The sequence below is a fragment of the Danio rerio genome, chromosome 1 (assembly GCF_049306965.1).
Source record: "Danio rerio strain Tuebingen ecotype United States chromosome 1, GRCz12tu, whole genome shotgun sequence".
Classification (NCBI taxonomy): Eukaryota; Metazoa; Chordata; class Actinopteri; order Cypriniformes; family Danionidae; genus Danio; species Danio rerio.
Window position 1 is genome coordinate 13,644,360 of NC_133176.1, and position 16,030 is coordinate 13,660,389.

Consider the following 16,030-nt stretch of genomic DNA (forward strand, 5'->3'; position numbering starts at 1 on the left):
TTTTACATGATTCATTTATTCATTGTCCTTTGGCTTAGTCCCTTATTTATCAGAGGTCACCACAGTGGATTGAACCGCCAACTATTGCGGCATATGTTTTATGCAGCGTATGCCCTTCCAGCCGCAACCCTGTACTAGGAAACATCCATACACTCTCACATTCACCCAAGCACTGAAACACTACAGGCAATTTAGTTCATTCAATTCACCTATAGCGCATGTCTTTGGACTGTGGGGGAATCCGGAGGAAACCCACATGAACATGGGGAGAACATGCAAACTCCACTGAGAAATGCCACCTAGCTCAGTTTGGGACTCGAACCAACAACCTTCTTACTATGAGGCTACAGTGCTACCCACTGAGCCACTGTGCCACCTATGAAATACATACAAGTCCAAAATAGCAGACACAACTCCTTTCATTAAGAAGGTCATATGAATGGTGGCTAATTATACTTTTAAACTTTATTACTTTTTATACTCTAAGCTTGACTAACACTATAAGCAGGGGGAAAAAAAGACTGTGACCCCTTTCCTCCCTCAACGTCATCCATCTTCAGCTTTCCCCTGCTTTCTAAATGTGAATTTCTCTTTCTCTTGCTGCAGCTATTTTGGGCATGCACACACTGATGAGCAATCAGCAGTATTATGAAGCTCTAGCCAGCAGCACCATCGTCAACAAACAGGGCTTGAACAGTAAGTCCATACAGCAGTCGTCTTGTACAGTATTTTTTTTGACTGAATTGATGTTTTATATTTGCCGGATTTATTTGTCAGTCAGGTTTGATTTAGTGCATTCAATGTATTAGCATTAATGTGAATCAAAAGTAAATGTAATAATCCGTATGTATAAGATAGCATAGTCCTATATTATAGTTCACCGTCAACATATTCACATGACATTTACCAGTAACTTTTACAAATTATTACAAAGATGATTAATCAGATGGGAAATAGACAGATTTAACCGGTCATATCTCGTAGGTTTATTTGCTCCTTCACTTTTTAACGATAAATATCAATTTGTTTCATTAAAAATAATATTTTAGTAAGTAATTAAACATGCCTCAGTTTAAAATCTACTTTAATATAAAACTAACTTGCATCTAAAAGCAAACGATTGGTCTTAAATATATTTGAGGCATTTTTGCTATAATTTTTTTAAAATAATATCTTTGTTTACTTTATTTATAGACATTTTTATGTAAACATAGCACCCAAAAGTGTACATCATGTACTGTTATATATATATGTATATATATAGCTACATATATATATATATATATATATATATATATATATATATATATATATATATATATATATATATATATATATAGCTGAAGTCAGAATTATTAGCCCCCCTGATTTATTAGCCCCCCCCCCCTGTTTGTGACATTAAAAGGCTTAACTAGGTTAATTTGGTTAACTAGGCAGGTTAGGGTAATTAGGCAAGTTATTTTATAACAATGGTTTGTTCTGTAGACTACTGACCTTAAAATTGTTTTAAAAAATTAAAAACAGCTTTTATTCTTCCCAAAATAAAAACAGGACTTTCTCCAGAATGAAAAAAAAATTATCAGAATTTAATTTATATATATATTAACAAAATTATAAAATGCACCAAAACACCAGCAAACAATACAGCAATTTTACAGCACCATCAAAACAAATCTCAGCCAGACTAATGGAATAAAAAACAAAATAGAAGGACATGTAAAAAGGAAGGGTAAAATATTACAAAAAAATAATAATAATTACAGACTTTATTAACCTATAACTATGATTGTAGTAATAATTATGAAATGTTGAATGATACAAAAACTGGTTTTGTTAACTTCTGTTTAAACTCTTGTTCAATCTAAGAGCGTTAGAATTTATCCAAATACCAAGCCATGGATAACTAAAGATCTCATATATTTTTTAAAAATGAAAATAAAATAGCTTTTTTGCAGAATGATCAGCAGAAGGTAAAGGAGTTAAATAGAGTAGTTAAATGTAAGATAAAAAGTGCACAGAATTAATATAAAGAAAAGGGTGAGCAGAAAAAACAACACATGTAAGAGAAGCATGGAAGGGACTAGAGATATTAATGGGTAGACAAAAGAAAACAGTTCAACAATATGAGGATCCTTACGGTCTTGCAAATTATCTTAACACATACTTTTCAAGATTTGATCATGTTAGTAATGTAGATGTAGTAGGCACTGAGACTCAGTCACAAACCATGATCATACAGGAAAGAGAGGTTTTAAACAGTTGACTTCTTTGATTTTCTATGGAACGTAATACATTTCTGCTTTGAATAAAAGTGTCTGCCAAATGCGTAAATATACAAACAAATGCAATTCAACATGTAAGTGTGGCTTGTGATTAATGTGAGTAATTGTATACTGTGTGTTATTCTATTAATGGGATGTAGTATTGTATTATAATGTCTGGCACAGAACTGCATGCTTTGTTGTAATTCAAAGACGTATTATATATACACACAGGTGTAATCCAGTGTACTCAATATAAGCCAGTGCCAGATGAAGAGCCCAATGACACAGATGTAGAGGAAACACTACAGAGAGTCAAGAGCAACGATCCAGACCTCACAGAGGTGAACCTAAACAACATCAAGGTGCCAGTCGCTCTCATTTATTTACACTTTCTCTGGGATGTTCTGTATTTCGATATGTAGTTTTGATGGTTTTCTCCTACATGCATGTTGGTTTTTTCTTTGTTCTGGTGTTCCTTAGAATATTCCAGTGCCAACTTTGAAAGCATATGCTGAAGCTCTTAAAGGGAACAGTGTTGTGGAACGTCTCAGCATCGTTGGCACCAGAAGTAATGATCCTGTAGCCTTTGTGAGTTCAGAGTTTTCATACAGTAAAATTATGAATATATAATCAATCAATAGATCAGTAGTGGTATATGCTATTTAATAAAACTAAAATATTATATTATTTGTGAAAATACAGTTAAATATTTCCCAAGTGATGTTTAACAGAGCACTTTTTAACGATGCATTTTCACACATTTTTTCTTCTGGAGAATGTCCTATTTGTTTCTGTTTGCCTGCAATAAAACCATTAAAATATTTTTCAAAATATTTATAAGGTTAATATTATTAGTCTCCTTAAGATTTTTTTTAAAACAACTGTTGTCCTAATCAACCTATTTAAGCTATTAAATTGCACTTTAAGCTTAATACTAGTATCTTTCAAAATAACTATAATGTACTGTCATCATGGCAAAGACTGAAGAATGTAGTTATTTTAAATGAGTTATTAAAATTATTATGTTTAAAATGTGTTACAAAATGTTGTCAATTAGCACTCTGGAAATATTATTAAAGAATTCAAATTTTAGAGGGGAGCTAATAATTAGATTTCAATTTATGTAAGTTCAATGTTAATACAAAAAAGCTCAATTTTATTCAACTGGAATGCATTTAATTGAGATAAAAGTGACTGTAAATAGATTTATCATTTAAAAAAAGTTTTTACATAAATACTGCTTTTAAACAACCTGCTGTAGAAGTAATATTTACCACAAAATATTGACCAATTAGAAAGAGCAACTGTTTTTAAATGAGATTTTACAAACAAAATCAAACAAAATTGAGTTTTTCACTAATCATTATTTCACAATGATTTATGAAGAATTATGTTAAACTATAAACTTTATTTACTATTCTATGACTTTTGCCCCAATAAACTCCTACACTGTAAAAAACAAATCTGTAAAAAACAGTTTAAGAGACTGGCAACAGGGCTTCCACAGATATTCTGTTAAATTTCAGAAAATAACCGTTTAACAAAATGACAAGCAAAAACTAAAAATACAAAACAGACTTTTTGGTTAAAATTCATTAAATTACAGTTTATTACTGTTGATAATTTGCATTTAAACTGAAAAAATGAAAGAAAGAAAAAACTGGTAATCACTGTTATTTTACTAATTATTACTACAATTATGCAGGTTATTACTGTCATTTTACAAATTATAACTGTAAATATATATATTTTATTATAATTATACACATCAATTAATGCGATTCTAAAGATTAATTCATGTAATTATGCATAAAATTTCTAAATATTCTAGTCATTTTGCCACTTTTAACACATTTAAATTAGAAAATAAATATTTTAAAGAATGATTGCAAAGTGCTTGGGTTCAAATAATTGCTGTTGTCATAAAATGATGTAAATATAACTATAAACTATAATATAGTTTAACAGATATTTTTGGGATATGTAGTTTAAACTCAAAAACAGTTTGCTTCACAAAATACAAAACTTACAAATAACACATTTACTCATCATTTAACAACAAAAACAAGGTTAGTGTCATGTGAGGATGCCTGCACAACAAAGTTGATCAAATAGCAGTTTATTAAGAGAATTGTCTTGCAATTAAAAGTTGAAACAGGAACAAACAGGTGCATACAGAGAATCTCAATGGTAAAGTCGGCAATCAAAATAACAATGCAAAGGAGTCAAATGCGGCAAGGGGAAATGCGTCACAATGCTCACTAAACAGTTTAAGGATCAGGAAGGATGTGTCTGTGTGTGCTGAGTTTATAGTCCTCGAAATCAGTCCATGAAGATCTTCTGATTGTGTGTGTAATCAGTCAGAATTAGGAACCCGGGTGCAAGGTGCATGCTGGGAGTTGTAGTTCGTTAAAGTAGCGTATAGTTTTCCAGCGTTCGGTAGCCACTCTATCACTGCTAATCGTAACAATTATCATAGCAACATTGTTAAGGTAGTAGAATAAACAATTTATAATTAACAGTGCATGCATTATATGCAGCCTGCAAACAACAGGCTAATATTTGGCATTATTAACCTAAAGTTAATCTTCATGAGATTACCATCTTCACTAAAAACTATTATTGTTTCCCTTTGTATACAGAAATAATCTGTAAATATTAACGTAAAATTACGTGTTACTCTGAAAATACAGAACATTTCCCTTTAAAAAATAAATAGAAAATAAAAAAGAAATAACGTAACACCAAAATACAAGCAATAACTGTAAATTTAATGTTTTAGAATTTTTTATTACAGAACATATCTGTAAAACAACAGGTATTTCACTTTATAATGAAAAAAATGGAAAATTCTTCTTAAAAAAAAATACAGACAATTACCTGTAATATAACGTTTATTTTTACAGTGTAATGAATAAATAAATATATAAATAAATAAATAAATAAATAAATATAAATAAATAAATATATATATATATATATATATATATATATATATATATATATATATATATATATATAGTTATATAGTTATATAGTTATTATGGTAGTAGTTAGGTTCAGATATTGGGTGGGTTTAAGGATGTAGAATGTACATATTAACAACCATTATTTTAATAATGGGCAGTTACACTGATGTTGAAGCATTTTTAGAATCAATATTGGTTATTAATGAGTGATGTATCCAGGCTCGGTCAGTTGGGTTTCTGTTCTGAGTTTACATTTTCTCTGTGTTTGCGTGGGTTTCCTCCCATATACTGTTTTTAGCTAGCTCAAAATCAGTAATGCCAGAAGCTGCGATACGGGGATCTGGATCTATTGGCTTTTGGCCTGTTTTTAAGAATGTTAGAAAAATATTTTCCCAAAAAGATGATCATTTTGAGCAGCTCAAAAAAAAAAAAAGGAGCCAGTAATGCCGGTTCTAGCCCACACCGATTACATGCAGGGTCCACTTCAGGAAATAGTAGTTTTTGTTTGGACCAATGTAAACGATGTATTACTTTAGATTGTATGAGGCCATGCCATGCACATACAGATGACCTGTGGGTCTGTTCAAGGGCTCCAGTTGGCATTTCTGTGTGGAGTTTGCATGTTCTCCCTGTGTTGGCATGGGCTTCCTGCGGGGTGCTCCAGTTTCCCCCACAGTCCAAAGACATGCGCTATAGGTGAATTGGATAAACTAAAATGGTCGTAGTGTATGTGTGTAAATGAGTGTGTATAGGTGTTTCCCAGTACTGGGTTGCAGCTGAAAGGGCATATGCTGTGTAAGACATATCCTAAATAAGTTGGCGGTTCATTCACTGTGGTGACCCCTGATGAATAAAGGTACTAAGTCGAGGGAAAATGAATAAATTAATTGTGTGATGTACTGTAGATTTATGTTTGGAATCTGAAAAATATTAGACTGAAAAAGATATTTAGGCTGTATTTATTTGATCATAAGCTATCAGTAGTATTATGATGCTGAAAGCAACGATAAACTCTATTTCAAAATAATTTAAATGGATTCGAATACTGTCATACTGTTATATTTTAATGAATTTTGCCGTAATAAACTCCTAATTTTCTGCTTATTCTATAGTTTTAATGGTAGTAGTCGGGTTTAGGTATTGGGTAGGATAAGAGATATAGAATTATTACAAATAAACAACCAATATGTTAATAATAGGCAGGTAATAAGCCACTGGTTAATAGTGAGAGTTGGTACTTAAGCTAAAGTGTAACCACAAATACAAAATCTTTCTGACCACAGAATATGAGTGCTAGTGCGTGTGTTAAAATATTGCGTAATGGTTTGCAGGCACTGGCAGAGATGCTAAAAGTGAACACCACTCTGAAGAGTCTAAACGTGGAGTCAAACTTCATTACTGGAGCTGGAGTTCTGGCTCTCGTGGAAGCCTTAAAGAGCAACACTACACTGCAGGAGCTAAAGATCGACAACCAGGTACACACACACACACACACACACACACACACACACACACACACACACACACACACACACACACACACACAAACACACACACACACACACACACACACACAATAATAGTGCAATTTTAGCCGTTGTCCATTAGGTCAGGGCTTCAGCCAAAATATACTGATGATGAATAGGTGATTGAAGGAATTAAATAAGTTTTGTTTGTATTTCCTATGTGTGCTTGTGTGTTTGTCATGCAGAGCCAGCCATTGGGTAACAAGGTTGAGATGGAGATAGCTAATATTTTAGAGAAGAACACTACTTTGCTGAAGTTCGGGTACCACTTCACCCAGCAGGGCCCACGCTTGCGTGGATCCAATGCTATGATGAACAACAACGACATGGGTAAGAAGTACACTCACACTGAGAAATAATTTTTAGAGCTAATTTTGGAGATTATTGAGTGATGAACTGTTAATACATGCATGTTTGAGATTTGGAAAATATTTTACTGAAAAAATTGAGGCTTAAAACAGTAATATTGTGACATATAGTCATCATTTACACTTAACTGTTTCTTATATTAATATATTCTAACTTTTATTTTGTTCCTGCGATCCAAAGCTGGATTTTCAGTACCATTTCTCTAGTCTTCAGTGTTAGATGATCCTGGAGAAATTGTTTTTAAAAGCTGATTTCAACAATTCTGTTGCTTAATATTTTAGAGACAGTGGTTATTTTATTTTAGGATGCATATATGTACAGAGAAGTTAAGAGAAGTGTTTTCTGAAATAAAAATGTAACCCTTGTGTGCTCTTGGAGATGTTTCCATTATATTGAATTTAACATTTAAATTTGCTACCCTTTCGCTATATTCGGGGCTGTTTTTGCAACATTTTTTGTTTGATATCATATAATTATGCATTCTCGGTTGTTGGTTTTCTCTATTTTCACAATGTAGATTGTGTCAAAGCAGCTTAACATAGTTCTAGTAAAATCAGAGTTAAAGTTCAGTTTAGTTTAGTTCAGCGTGGTTTAAATTTTACTGCTGAAAGTTCAAACACTGAAGAGCAAATCCACCGATGCATAGCTCCACAAGTCCCGTTCCAAGCAAGCCAGTGGTGACAGTGACAAGGAAAAAAAACTTCACCAATTGGCAAAAGTGAAGGGGGAAACTAGGCTCTGTTGGGCACGACCATTATTTTTCTGGCCAAACTTCCTGTATGGAACTGCAGTCTAGGCGCTGGGGGCTGGAGAATCTGGACGTCCATCGTGAAGAAGGTGCAGGTGTGAGTAGCTCACCGGCGGGGGGTCAGGCTGGCCCACAGGATCAATGCGGGGACTGTCACGTTGGTCTTTCAGGAATCATGTCTCATGCACTCCATTCCTCCATGACGACCACAGCAATAGCTCGGGATACTGCCTGGTCCAGGATTATGGATATCTTGGAATCATCTCTTCATAGGTCTTGGATCGCATCAATGGCACTGCATAGTCTCTAGGGACCTCGGGATGAGTATTCCCAGGTGGAAATAAAGAATGAAGAAAATAACTAGCGCAGCTGCTGTTCAAAGTGTATTTAAACGAGATGCAAAAATGGAGTGTTGTAAAGGAAAATAGCAGTTATATAAACAAACATGTAAAACAAATGAGAGTTTCCAACATAATGTCTGGTGTATTAAGGAGGAGGGTGTCCTGCGGGTGGTTGTCAAGCCAGCTCACCTGCGTGGAGCCCATTCATGCATCATACCATTATGCGATGCATTGAGTTTAAGCTTTACTAAAAAGATAAGTCTTTAATCTAGTTTTGAACTGTGGGAGTGTGTCTGAGGCTCAAACATTATCAGGAAGGCTATTCCAGAGTTTTGTAGCCATAAATGAGAAGGCTCGACCTCCTTTACTCGACTTTGCTATTTTGGGTACTAACAGAAGCCCTGAGTTTTGAGATCTTAAAGAGCAGGTTGGATTGTAGCGAGACAGAAGGTTGGTTAGATAAACAGGAGCTAGATTATTTAAAGCTTTTGATTTGATTTGATTTATTTATTTTCAAACAAAATATCATACGTAAAATATCATTAACAAAAAGAAATTCATTTCAACATGGTCGAAAATGGAGTGGGATGAAGCACAAGCTTATTATTCTCCCACCCCATTACCACATACATCATTCGTTTATTACTTAAACTTATTTATTCTTTTACTTATCTCTTCTTTTTACATGAAACAAATGTGATCCTTTTTTCATTGTACTTTTTCATTTTAAAACATAGACCCAAAGAAAAAAATACATAGTACTGCAAATAGAAAACTAAACTACAACAACATAGTATACTACAAATAGCCATTAAAATTTCATCATACTTTTCTCTTTTTATACTTTTTCAATCACCTTCATCATCATATTCCTTTATTAATATATATTTTTACAGTTTTTTTATTTATATCCTGACGTTGTTTTAGAGTCCGATCTAGACTGTTCCATAGTTTTCCACCGCGTTCAGACATACACAAACTTTTAAAAGTTGTTCTTGTTTTCAACCTCCTAAAATTTAGTTCTTCTCTCAGATTATACCCCCCTTGTCGTTCTTCAAAAAATGGTCCCACTTTATATTGTGGCCTTAACTAATATGTACTTAAACAAGAATTAATAGTTTGTTACAATGTACTTATTGTGTAAATACATGTATTTATTTTGTACTTATGCTTGATTAAATACCCGTATGTACTGTAATTACATCTGTAATTAACTTCTGTAATTACATTAGTAAATACACTGTTGACCATCCCTTACACCTTAACCGACCCTTAAACCTACCCATACCACCAAACCTGTCCATAACCCAACCCCTATCCCAACTCAAGAGCACCACAAGGGTTCTCAAAAACATTAGGAACACAGTAAGTACATTATATTTATTTTTTGGATGCAAGTACATAGTAGTTAAGGACACTTAATATAAAGTGGGACCCAAAAAACTTTTGTATACATTTTGGAAGTAGTTTATTCCCAGCTTTAAACATAAATTGTGCTGTTTTAAACTTAACCAAATCATTGAACTTGAGTACCTTTAGTTTAAAAAATAAAGGATTTGTATGCTCTAAATACCCCACATGTTCTATTAGTCGAATTACTTTTTTCTGCATTGTACATATGGAGCGTAAATTAGATTTATATGTATTCCCCCAAATTTCAACACAATAACTCATGTATGGCAACATAAGTGTGTTATATAATATATAAATTCATTTATTGTCCAGGATAAATCTTGCTTTATACAATATTGCTACAGTTTTTACTTATTTTGATATCACATTATTACTTTCGGTTTCCAACTAATTTTATGATCCAATACAACACCAAGAAACTTAATTGCACACACTCTTTCTATAACTTCATTATCAATTTGTAAATCTATAGTATAACTACTTTGTAATTTCCCAAATACCATAACCTTTGTTTTACTTTTATTTAATGACAATTTGTTTATGTCAAACCATAATTAAATGTTTTTAATTTCTGTTTTAATCAACTCCATAAGTTTTGGTAAATTATGCCCAGAACAAAAAAAATGCTTGTATTATATGCAAATAAAATAAACTTAAACAACTCTGATATCTTATACATATCATTAATCTAAATTATAAACCATACTGGACTTTTATAGGTAAGAAGCAATATTTTAAAATCAATACGAAACCTAACAGGCAGCCAGTTTAAGGAGGATAAAATTGGCATGATATGATCATATTTTCTATATATTTCTGTATAGAGTTATAATATAGTGTGTGAAAGTGTGAGACCTTAGCACACTTACGTGGGTTTGAGAAAATCAAATTAAGCTCCTCTCAAAACATAGTAAACATAGTTAGTGTATTAATGCACGCACACTATTATATTGTTGTTATAGAAGCCAGAAACCTTTTTGCACACCCTATCTAAAGAGTTATTTGTGCCAACTGATGAGCAACAGTAAAATTATCTTTAGCCCCATTTACCTAAAGGAAAAACCACCAACAATCCAGAATGCATGATTATATGGTGTCAAGGTGTTGCAATCAAAAAAATGTTGCATAATGGAAGTCAATGGGGCAAAAACAGCCATGAACATAACAAAAGGGTAGGACATTTTAGCAATACACAAGGGTTAATATACTGTAGCTTTGTTAATTAAACATTTTTAAACTAAAAGTTCACTCAAAAATGAAAATTTACTCACCCTCAATTAGTTCCAGACCAGGATATTTTGAAGAATGCTGGAAACCGTTAGCCATTGACATTAGTAGTAAGGGGGAAATGCGATGGAAGTCAATGGCTACTAGTTTCCAAGATTTTTTCTAACATCTTCCTTTGTGATCAGTATAAAACAGATAGTTAAACAGGTTTTGAAAAAGTGGAGGGCGAGTAAATGATGACAGAAGTTTCATTTTTGAGTGCACGCTGTAATTTCTCAAGAACAAATCCGACTCCAAGCTTTTAAACTGATGGTATGTGTGTTTGTATTGCTGTGTTGTTGATGCATGTATGTATTTCCAGCACGTGTTGTACGGTCGGACTCAGACGGTGCGATCACATTCACTTTGTCAGTCCCTGAGCTGGAAAGAGCCTTCTGTAAAAAGTTCAAGTTCACGTCAAAACCCAAGTAAACACAGAGTCTTGCCCTCCTCCATCTCCTCCCTCTCTCGCTGTGGGCTCTACCTGCTGTTTTTTGACTCTTGTATTTTTGCCTCCTCGCAGTACTTCATGCCTACGGATCGTTTTGAGCTTTTGTACTTTTCCCTCCAGCTCCCTTCAGCGTCTCCTCTGCTGCATTTCCCTCCATCAAAGCAAATTCAGAACCTGTCTCTCTCCATTATCTGGTTCTTTCTTCATCATTTTGTTTTTCTGTCAGTCTGTTGTGGTCTTTGCTTGTCTGTCCAGTGGGTTGTTTTCAGGTTTAGTCTCTACTTTCTTTGAGAAAGTATTGCAGTGGGAAATATTATTCAAAATGCCCTCTGGCTTGCTGTGCATGCAAAGCTCTTTCTGCGGGGAATAGTTCACTCAAATTTGAAAAGTCCAGTATTTTACTAAAAAATGAACGACTGACTGATTTGTGTGCAAACGGAGAATTGATAGAAGGTCTAATTAAAGGTAATTGGGAATACGAGGTTCTAAAAGGATAAAGGCATAATAAAAGTAGCCCATTCATCTTCTATGTTGTATTCAAAACTTTTAAATGCATTCAAAGTCCTCTTTATTTAAGTGAACTGTTCCTTTAAGTGCAGTTATTCACTTTCTTTCTTTTGAAATTTATAAATACAACAAAGATTACAAAGATTTAAAGTATGCATTTTAATAGTTTTGGAAGCTTAAAAAATAAATCAATAATGTATAATTTTCTATAAAGTGCATGAAATAATTCATAACTTTCATGCAGTTACATAATGGTTGTACGCTTTCCAAATTTTGTTTTATTTATTCTATTAAAGAAAAAACATTCATTGTTTAATTAAAATTGATATTTTATTTATTTTAATTAGATTTTACATTTTTTGTTTATTTTTGTTTTGTTTATTTTAGATTAGTTTAGTTTTTTATTGTTTTTTTATTTAATTAAGTGTAAAAAATGTTTTGTTTATTTTAGTTTTGTTTTGTTTCATTTAGATTTATTTTATTTAGTTTTGTTTATTTTATTATAGAAAAACATTTGTTGTTCAAGTTATATATATATATATATATATATATATATATATATATATATATATATATATATATATATATATATATATATATATATATATATATATATATATTCAATATATATATATATATTCAATATATATATATATTCAATATATATATATATATATATATATATATATATAAATTTATTAGTTTATTTTATATTTTACATTTTTGTTTTGTTTTATTTTTGCTTTGATTTATTTTTGTTTGTTTTATGTTTTGTTTATTTTAGTTTTTTATGTTTTTGTTTTGTTTATTTAATTTAATGTTTATTTTTTGCTTTGTTATTTTTGTTTTGATTTATTTTTCTTTTGTAAATTATAGTTTAGTTCGGTTTAGTTTAGTTTAGCTTTTTTTGTTCCATTTTGCTTTATTTTATTTAGTTTTGTTTATTTTATTTAAGAAAAATAATTATTGTTAATATTTAATATTTACATTAATTTAAAAAAAAATTAAACGTATAAAACGTATAAAATATTGCATGAGGCAATAATCATTTATCTGCTTGGTAATAATAATTACATATTCTTAATATATATTTAGGGTTAGAATGCCGGTTAGGTTTAGGGTAGAATCATGCAATAATGCATTATTAATTGTAATTACTATATTAATTACATGGATGTTGTAACAAGATCACCTTAAAATAAAGCTTTACCAAAAAAATAGAATAAAATAAAACAAAAATGCAAATGTTTTATTTCTTGGAAAGTGATGTACCCTTTTTGTTTGTGTATGCAGTAAGAAAGAGAAGGCTTGAAGGAGGACCCATCTTTCCTAAATGTCGGACAAACGTGTAGCAGCATCAGGACTCCTCCATGGCCTGGGACCTGCATCACACCCCATCCCATCCCAAATCCTCCCAGTATTTCACCAGCAAGTCATCTAAAAAAACATATTGAATACAGAAAGCCATTATTGTCCAAAGCCCCTGATCTGAAGAGCTGAAGGTACCACCCTCTGTTTACCAGACACATAGTTACTCATGGCAGAGTGTTTTACAGAAGTGTAAACTACCTGCCATAACATTAGCAGGGAAAAATCACCTACTTGTGCTGATGGAAGCAGCAAAGATGAAAATGACACTCGGTTTATCACAATGTTCTCAGATGACCTAATCTTCTAGCTGTAAACATTCTGACCTTACAGCGGGGCGTTTCGCTGTTTGGATGCTCACCAAATGCGTCAGACTTCAAACTTGATTTATTGTAGCTGTGGTTTTGCCTTCTCTGGGCCAGTTTGATTCTCACTATAGGTTTAGTACTCACACATTGCATAGAAGCATGCTGTTACTATATGTTTTACTCTTTGGTATGCTGTAATTTTGACCTTTTTAAATGTTTAACAACTGGTAATATGATGGTTTTTAGCATGCACATTTCAGGTGAGCTCTGCTATGTTTTGTACACCAAAACTGGTGCTTATTTTTGAATCCTCATTCTCTCTTCGCTTTAAAATGAATAGATTTACTCACTTTTAAGTCAACTAATCACTCTAAAATCAATGGGTTTACTGTTTTTTAAGTTAGGTCAACTAATTGCTCTCAAATCAATGGGTTTACTCATATTTTAAGTTAAGTCAACTAATCGCTCAAAAATCAATGGGTTTACTCAATTTTTAAGTTAAGTCAACTAATCGCTCTAAAATCAATGGGTTTACTGTTTTTTTTTAAGTTACGTCAACTAAATAAGCTCCATTTTTTTTTTAATATTTTGTCATGTTTGGGATAAGCTGCATTTCATTTTCGCAGTTAGCAAAAACGTATGGCAGTTATTGTACTGACAGTCTTTCTTTTATTATTGCCATTTATCAAATGAATGTGGTTGATGTGTGTTCTTTATAGTCTTGCATTTCTACTGAGGATCATAGCACAGAACAGAAAATTATAAAACTACATATATTATGTTCTCATGAAGTAATGTCCAGGATATATTTCACCCAAAATCAATATTAATAACATAGGCTGCTATGATTTCTGACATATGGAAAATGCAGACAGAATCATTAATACAGTCGTAAACACACTGTTCTCTGGCTCTTTTCTTTGTTAAGAACGGATAAGTTTAGGGAAGTCATGCTTTTCTTGTGCCCTTTTCTAAAATTACAGTTAATTGACTCATGGATTAAATGATAATTAAAGCTGCAAGCAACGATGAAAGGGACCTCGCATCCGGGCTCACCGCTGCCCGGTGGCCTTATGATGACAGAGAACAGGGGACAATAATAACTTAGGTTGAGATATACAGTTGAAGTCAGTTTATTTTTTTTCGTATTTTCTAAATGATCTTTAACAGAGCAAGGACATTTTCACAGTATGTCTGATAATGTTTTTTCTTCTGGAGAAAGTCTTATTTATTTTATTTCGGCTAGAGTAAAAGCAGATTTAAAATTTTTAAACACCATTTTAAAGACAAAATTATTAGCCCCTTTAGGTTTTTTTTTTTGTTCTCAATAATCTACAGAACAAACCATCATTATACAATAACTTGCCTAATTACCCTAACCTGCCTATCGTGTAGCACTAATGTAAACCATTTAATAAAAATAAAAGCATTTCTAATACTATCGATATGATTAGCGATATATAGTGCACTACCATTAGCAAACTTTTTACAGTAAAATATATTAATCTCTATAGTTAAACTCCAAAGAACTAATAAAACAAATTAAACATCGTTTTTTTTTTCAAGTGGTGCTCGCTGCAGAGCCATTTGGGCGAGCTGAGCTCCAGCAAGGGCGAGCATGAGCTTGGGCTCCACCTTTTTTGCACTTCTTCTACGAGTGATGTCACTGGGGGTAGGGTTAGGGGTGGTGTTGGTGTACGCATTAAAACAGCTTATAGGAGGAGGAGCGAGAGCTCATGCTCCCCCTCTCTGGAGCTCAGCTCTGCTCAAATGGCTCTGCAGCGAGCACCCTCTCTTTTTTTCATGCATCTTGATTTTGAGGTGAAATAAACCTGGTCATGTCTTGGCAGGTTTCATAAGACTAGCCATCATATTCAGTCTGGGTTATTGCAGTGATTTACTGTAGATATTTTTTTGTCCGTGGCTGTTTCTTTAGTTTCCCAGCACAGTTAAAGTCAGTATGTTATATGGATGTAAACATTTCCCTGATGTTTAAAAGACTAAACATTTATAGGCCATCGTCTTGTTCAAAACCAGAGGGAGGAAATATGCAGGCCTGTAATCTTTGCCATAGAGAGCCTGAGCTGGTGCGTGTATGTACATTTTTATTAGTGCACCTTACTGTATGTGGTTTATTGAGTTAATAAAGGCGGAAAATGTTGTGTGGAAGTGTTGCTCTCAGCAGAAACTCAGTTTACTGGGTGTCAGGAATATTTTTTAAATATTTATACTTGGAGCAGCTTACAAATTTCTGCTTACACATGATTATTGGATTTATATGTTAACAAATGCTTTTAAAAAAAGTTAAAAATTCATTTAAAAGTTTAATTTAAAGTGTATTTGTATAGGCAGTGAAATTGAAGTTTGTGGCATTGTGGATACGTCCCCCTCACTTTTAAAAACAAACCATTTAGCTACAGGTTATTAATAATTATATGAACGTAAACGTTCATAAACGATCTTATGCAGCTTTCCCCACCCCTTTTAAAATGTCCGCTTC

At 32.6% G+C, this 16,030-nt stretch overlaps 1 protein-coding gene across 10 annotated transcripts in view; it reads left to right on the top strand.

The window, feature by feature from the left end:
* The window catches only part of tmod1 (tropomodulin 1), a 32,625-nt gene extending 16,934 nt beyond the window's left edge, over positions 1 to 15,691 (top strand). For 3 of the 10 annotated variants that reach the window (XM_005159810.6, XM_073949393.1, XM_073949395.1), the window contains 7 exons: positions 607 to 696; positions 2,496 to 2,626; positions 2,745 to 2,852; positions 6,565 to 6,708; positions 6,945 to 7,089; positions 11,219 to 11,324; positions 13,148 to 15,691. In XM_005159810.6, coding sequence (XP_005159867.1) covers positions 607 to 696; positions 2,496 to 2,626; positions 2,745 to 2,852; positions 6,565 to 6,708; positions 6,945 to 7,089; positions 11,219 to 11,324; positions 13,148 to 13,166 — 743 coding nt within the window. In that variant the 3' untranslated portion in view covers positions 13,167 to 15,691. The remainder of the gene's footprint in view (positions 1 to 606; positions 697 to 2,495; positions 2,627 to 2,744; positions 2,853 to 6,564; positions 6,709 to 6,944; positions 7,090 to 11,218; positions 11,325 to 13,147) is intronic. The other 7 variants (XM_001920567.7, XM_073949394.1, XM_073949396.1 and 4 more) reach the window with 3 other exon arrangements.
* Positions 15,692 to 16,030: the final 339 nt, after the last annotated feature.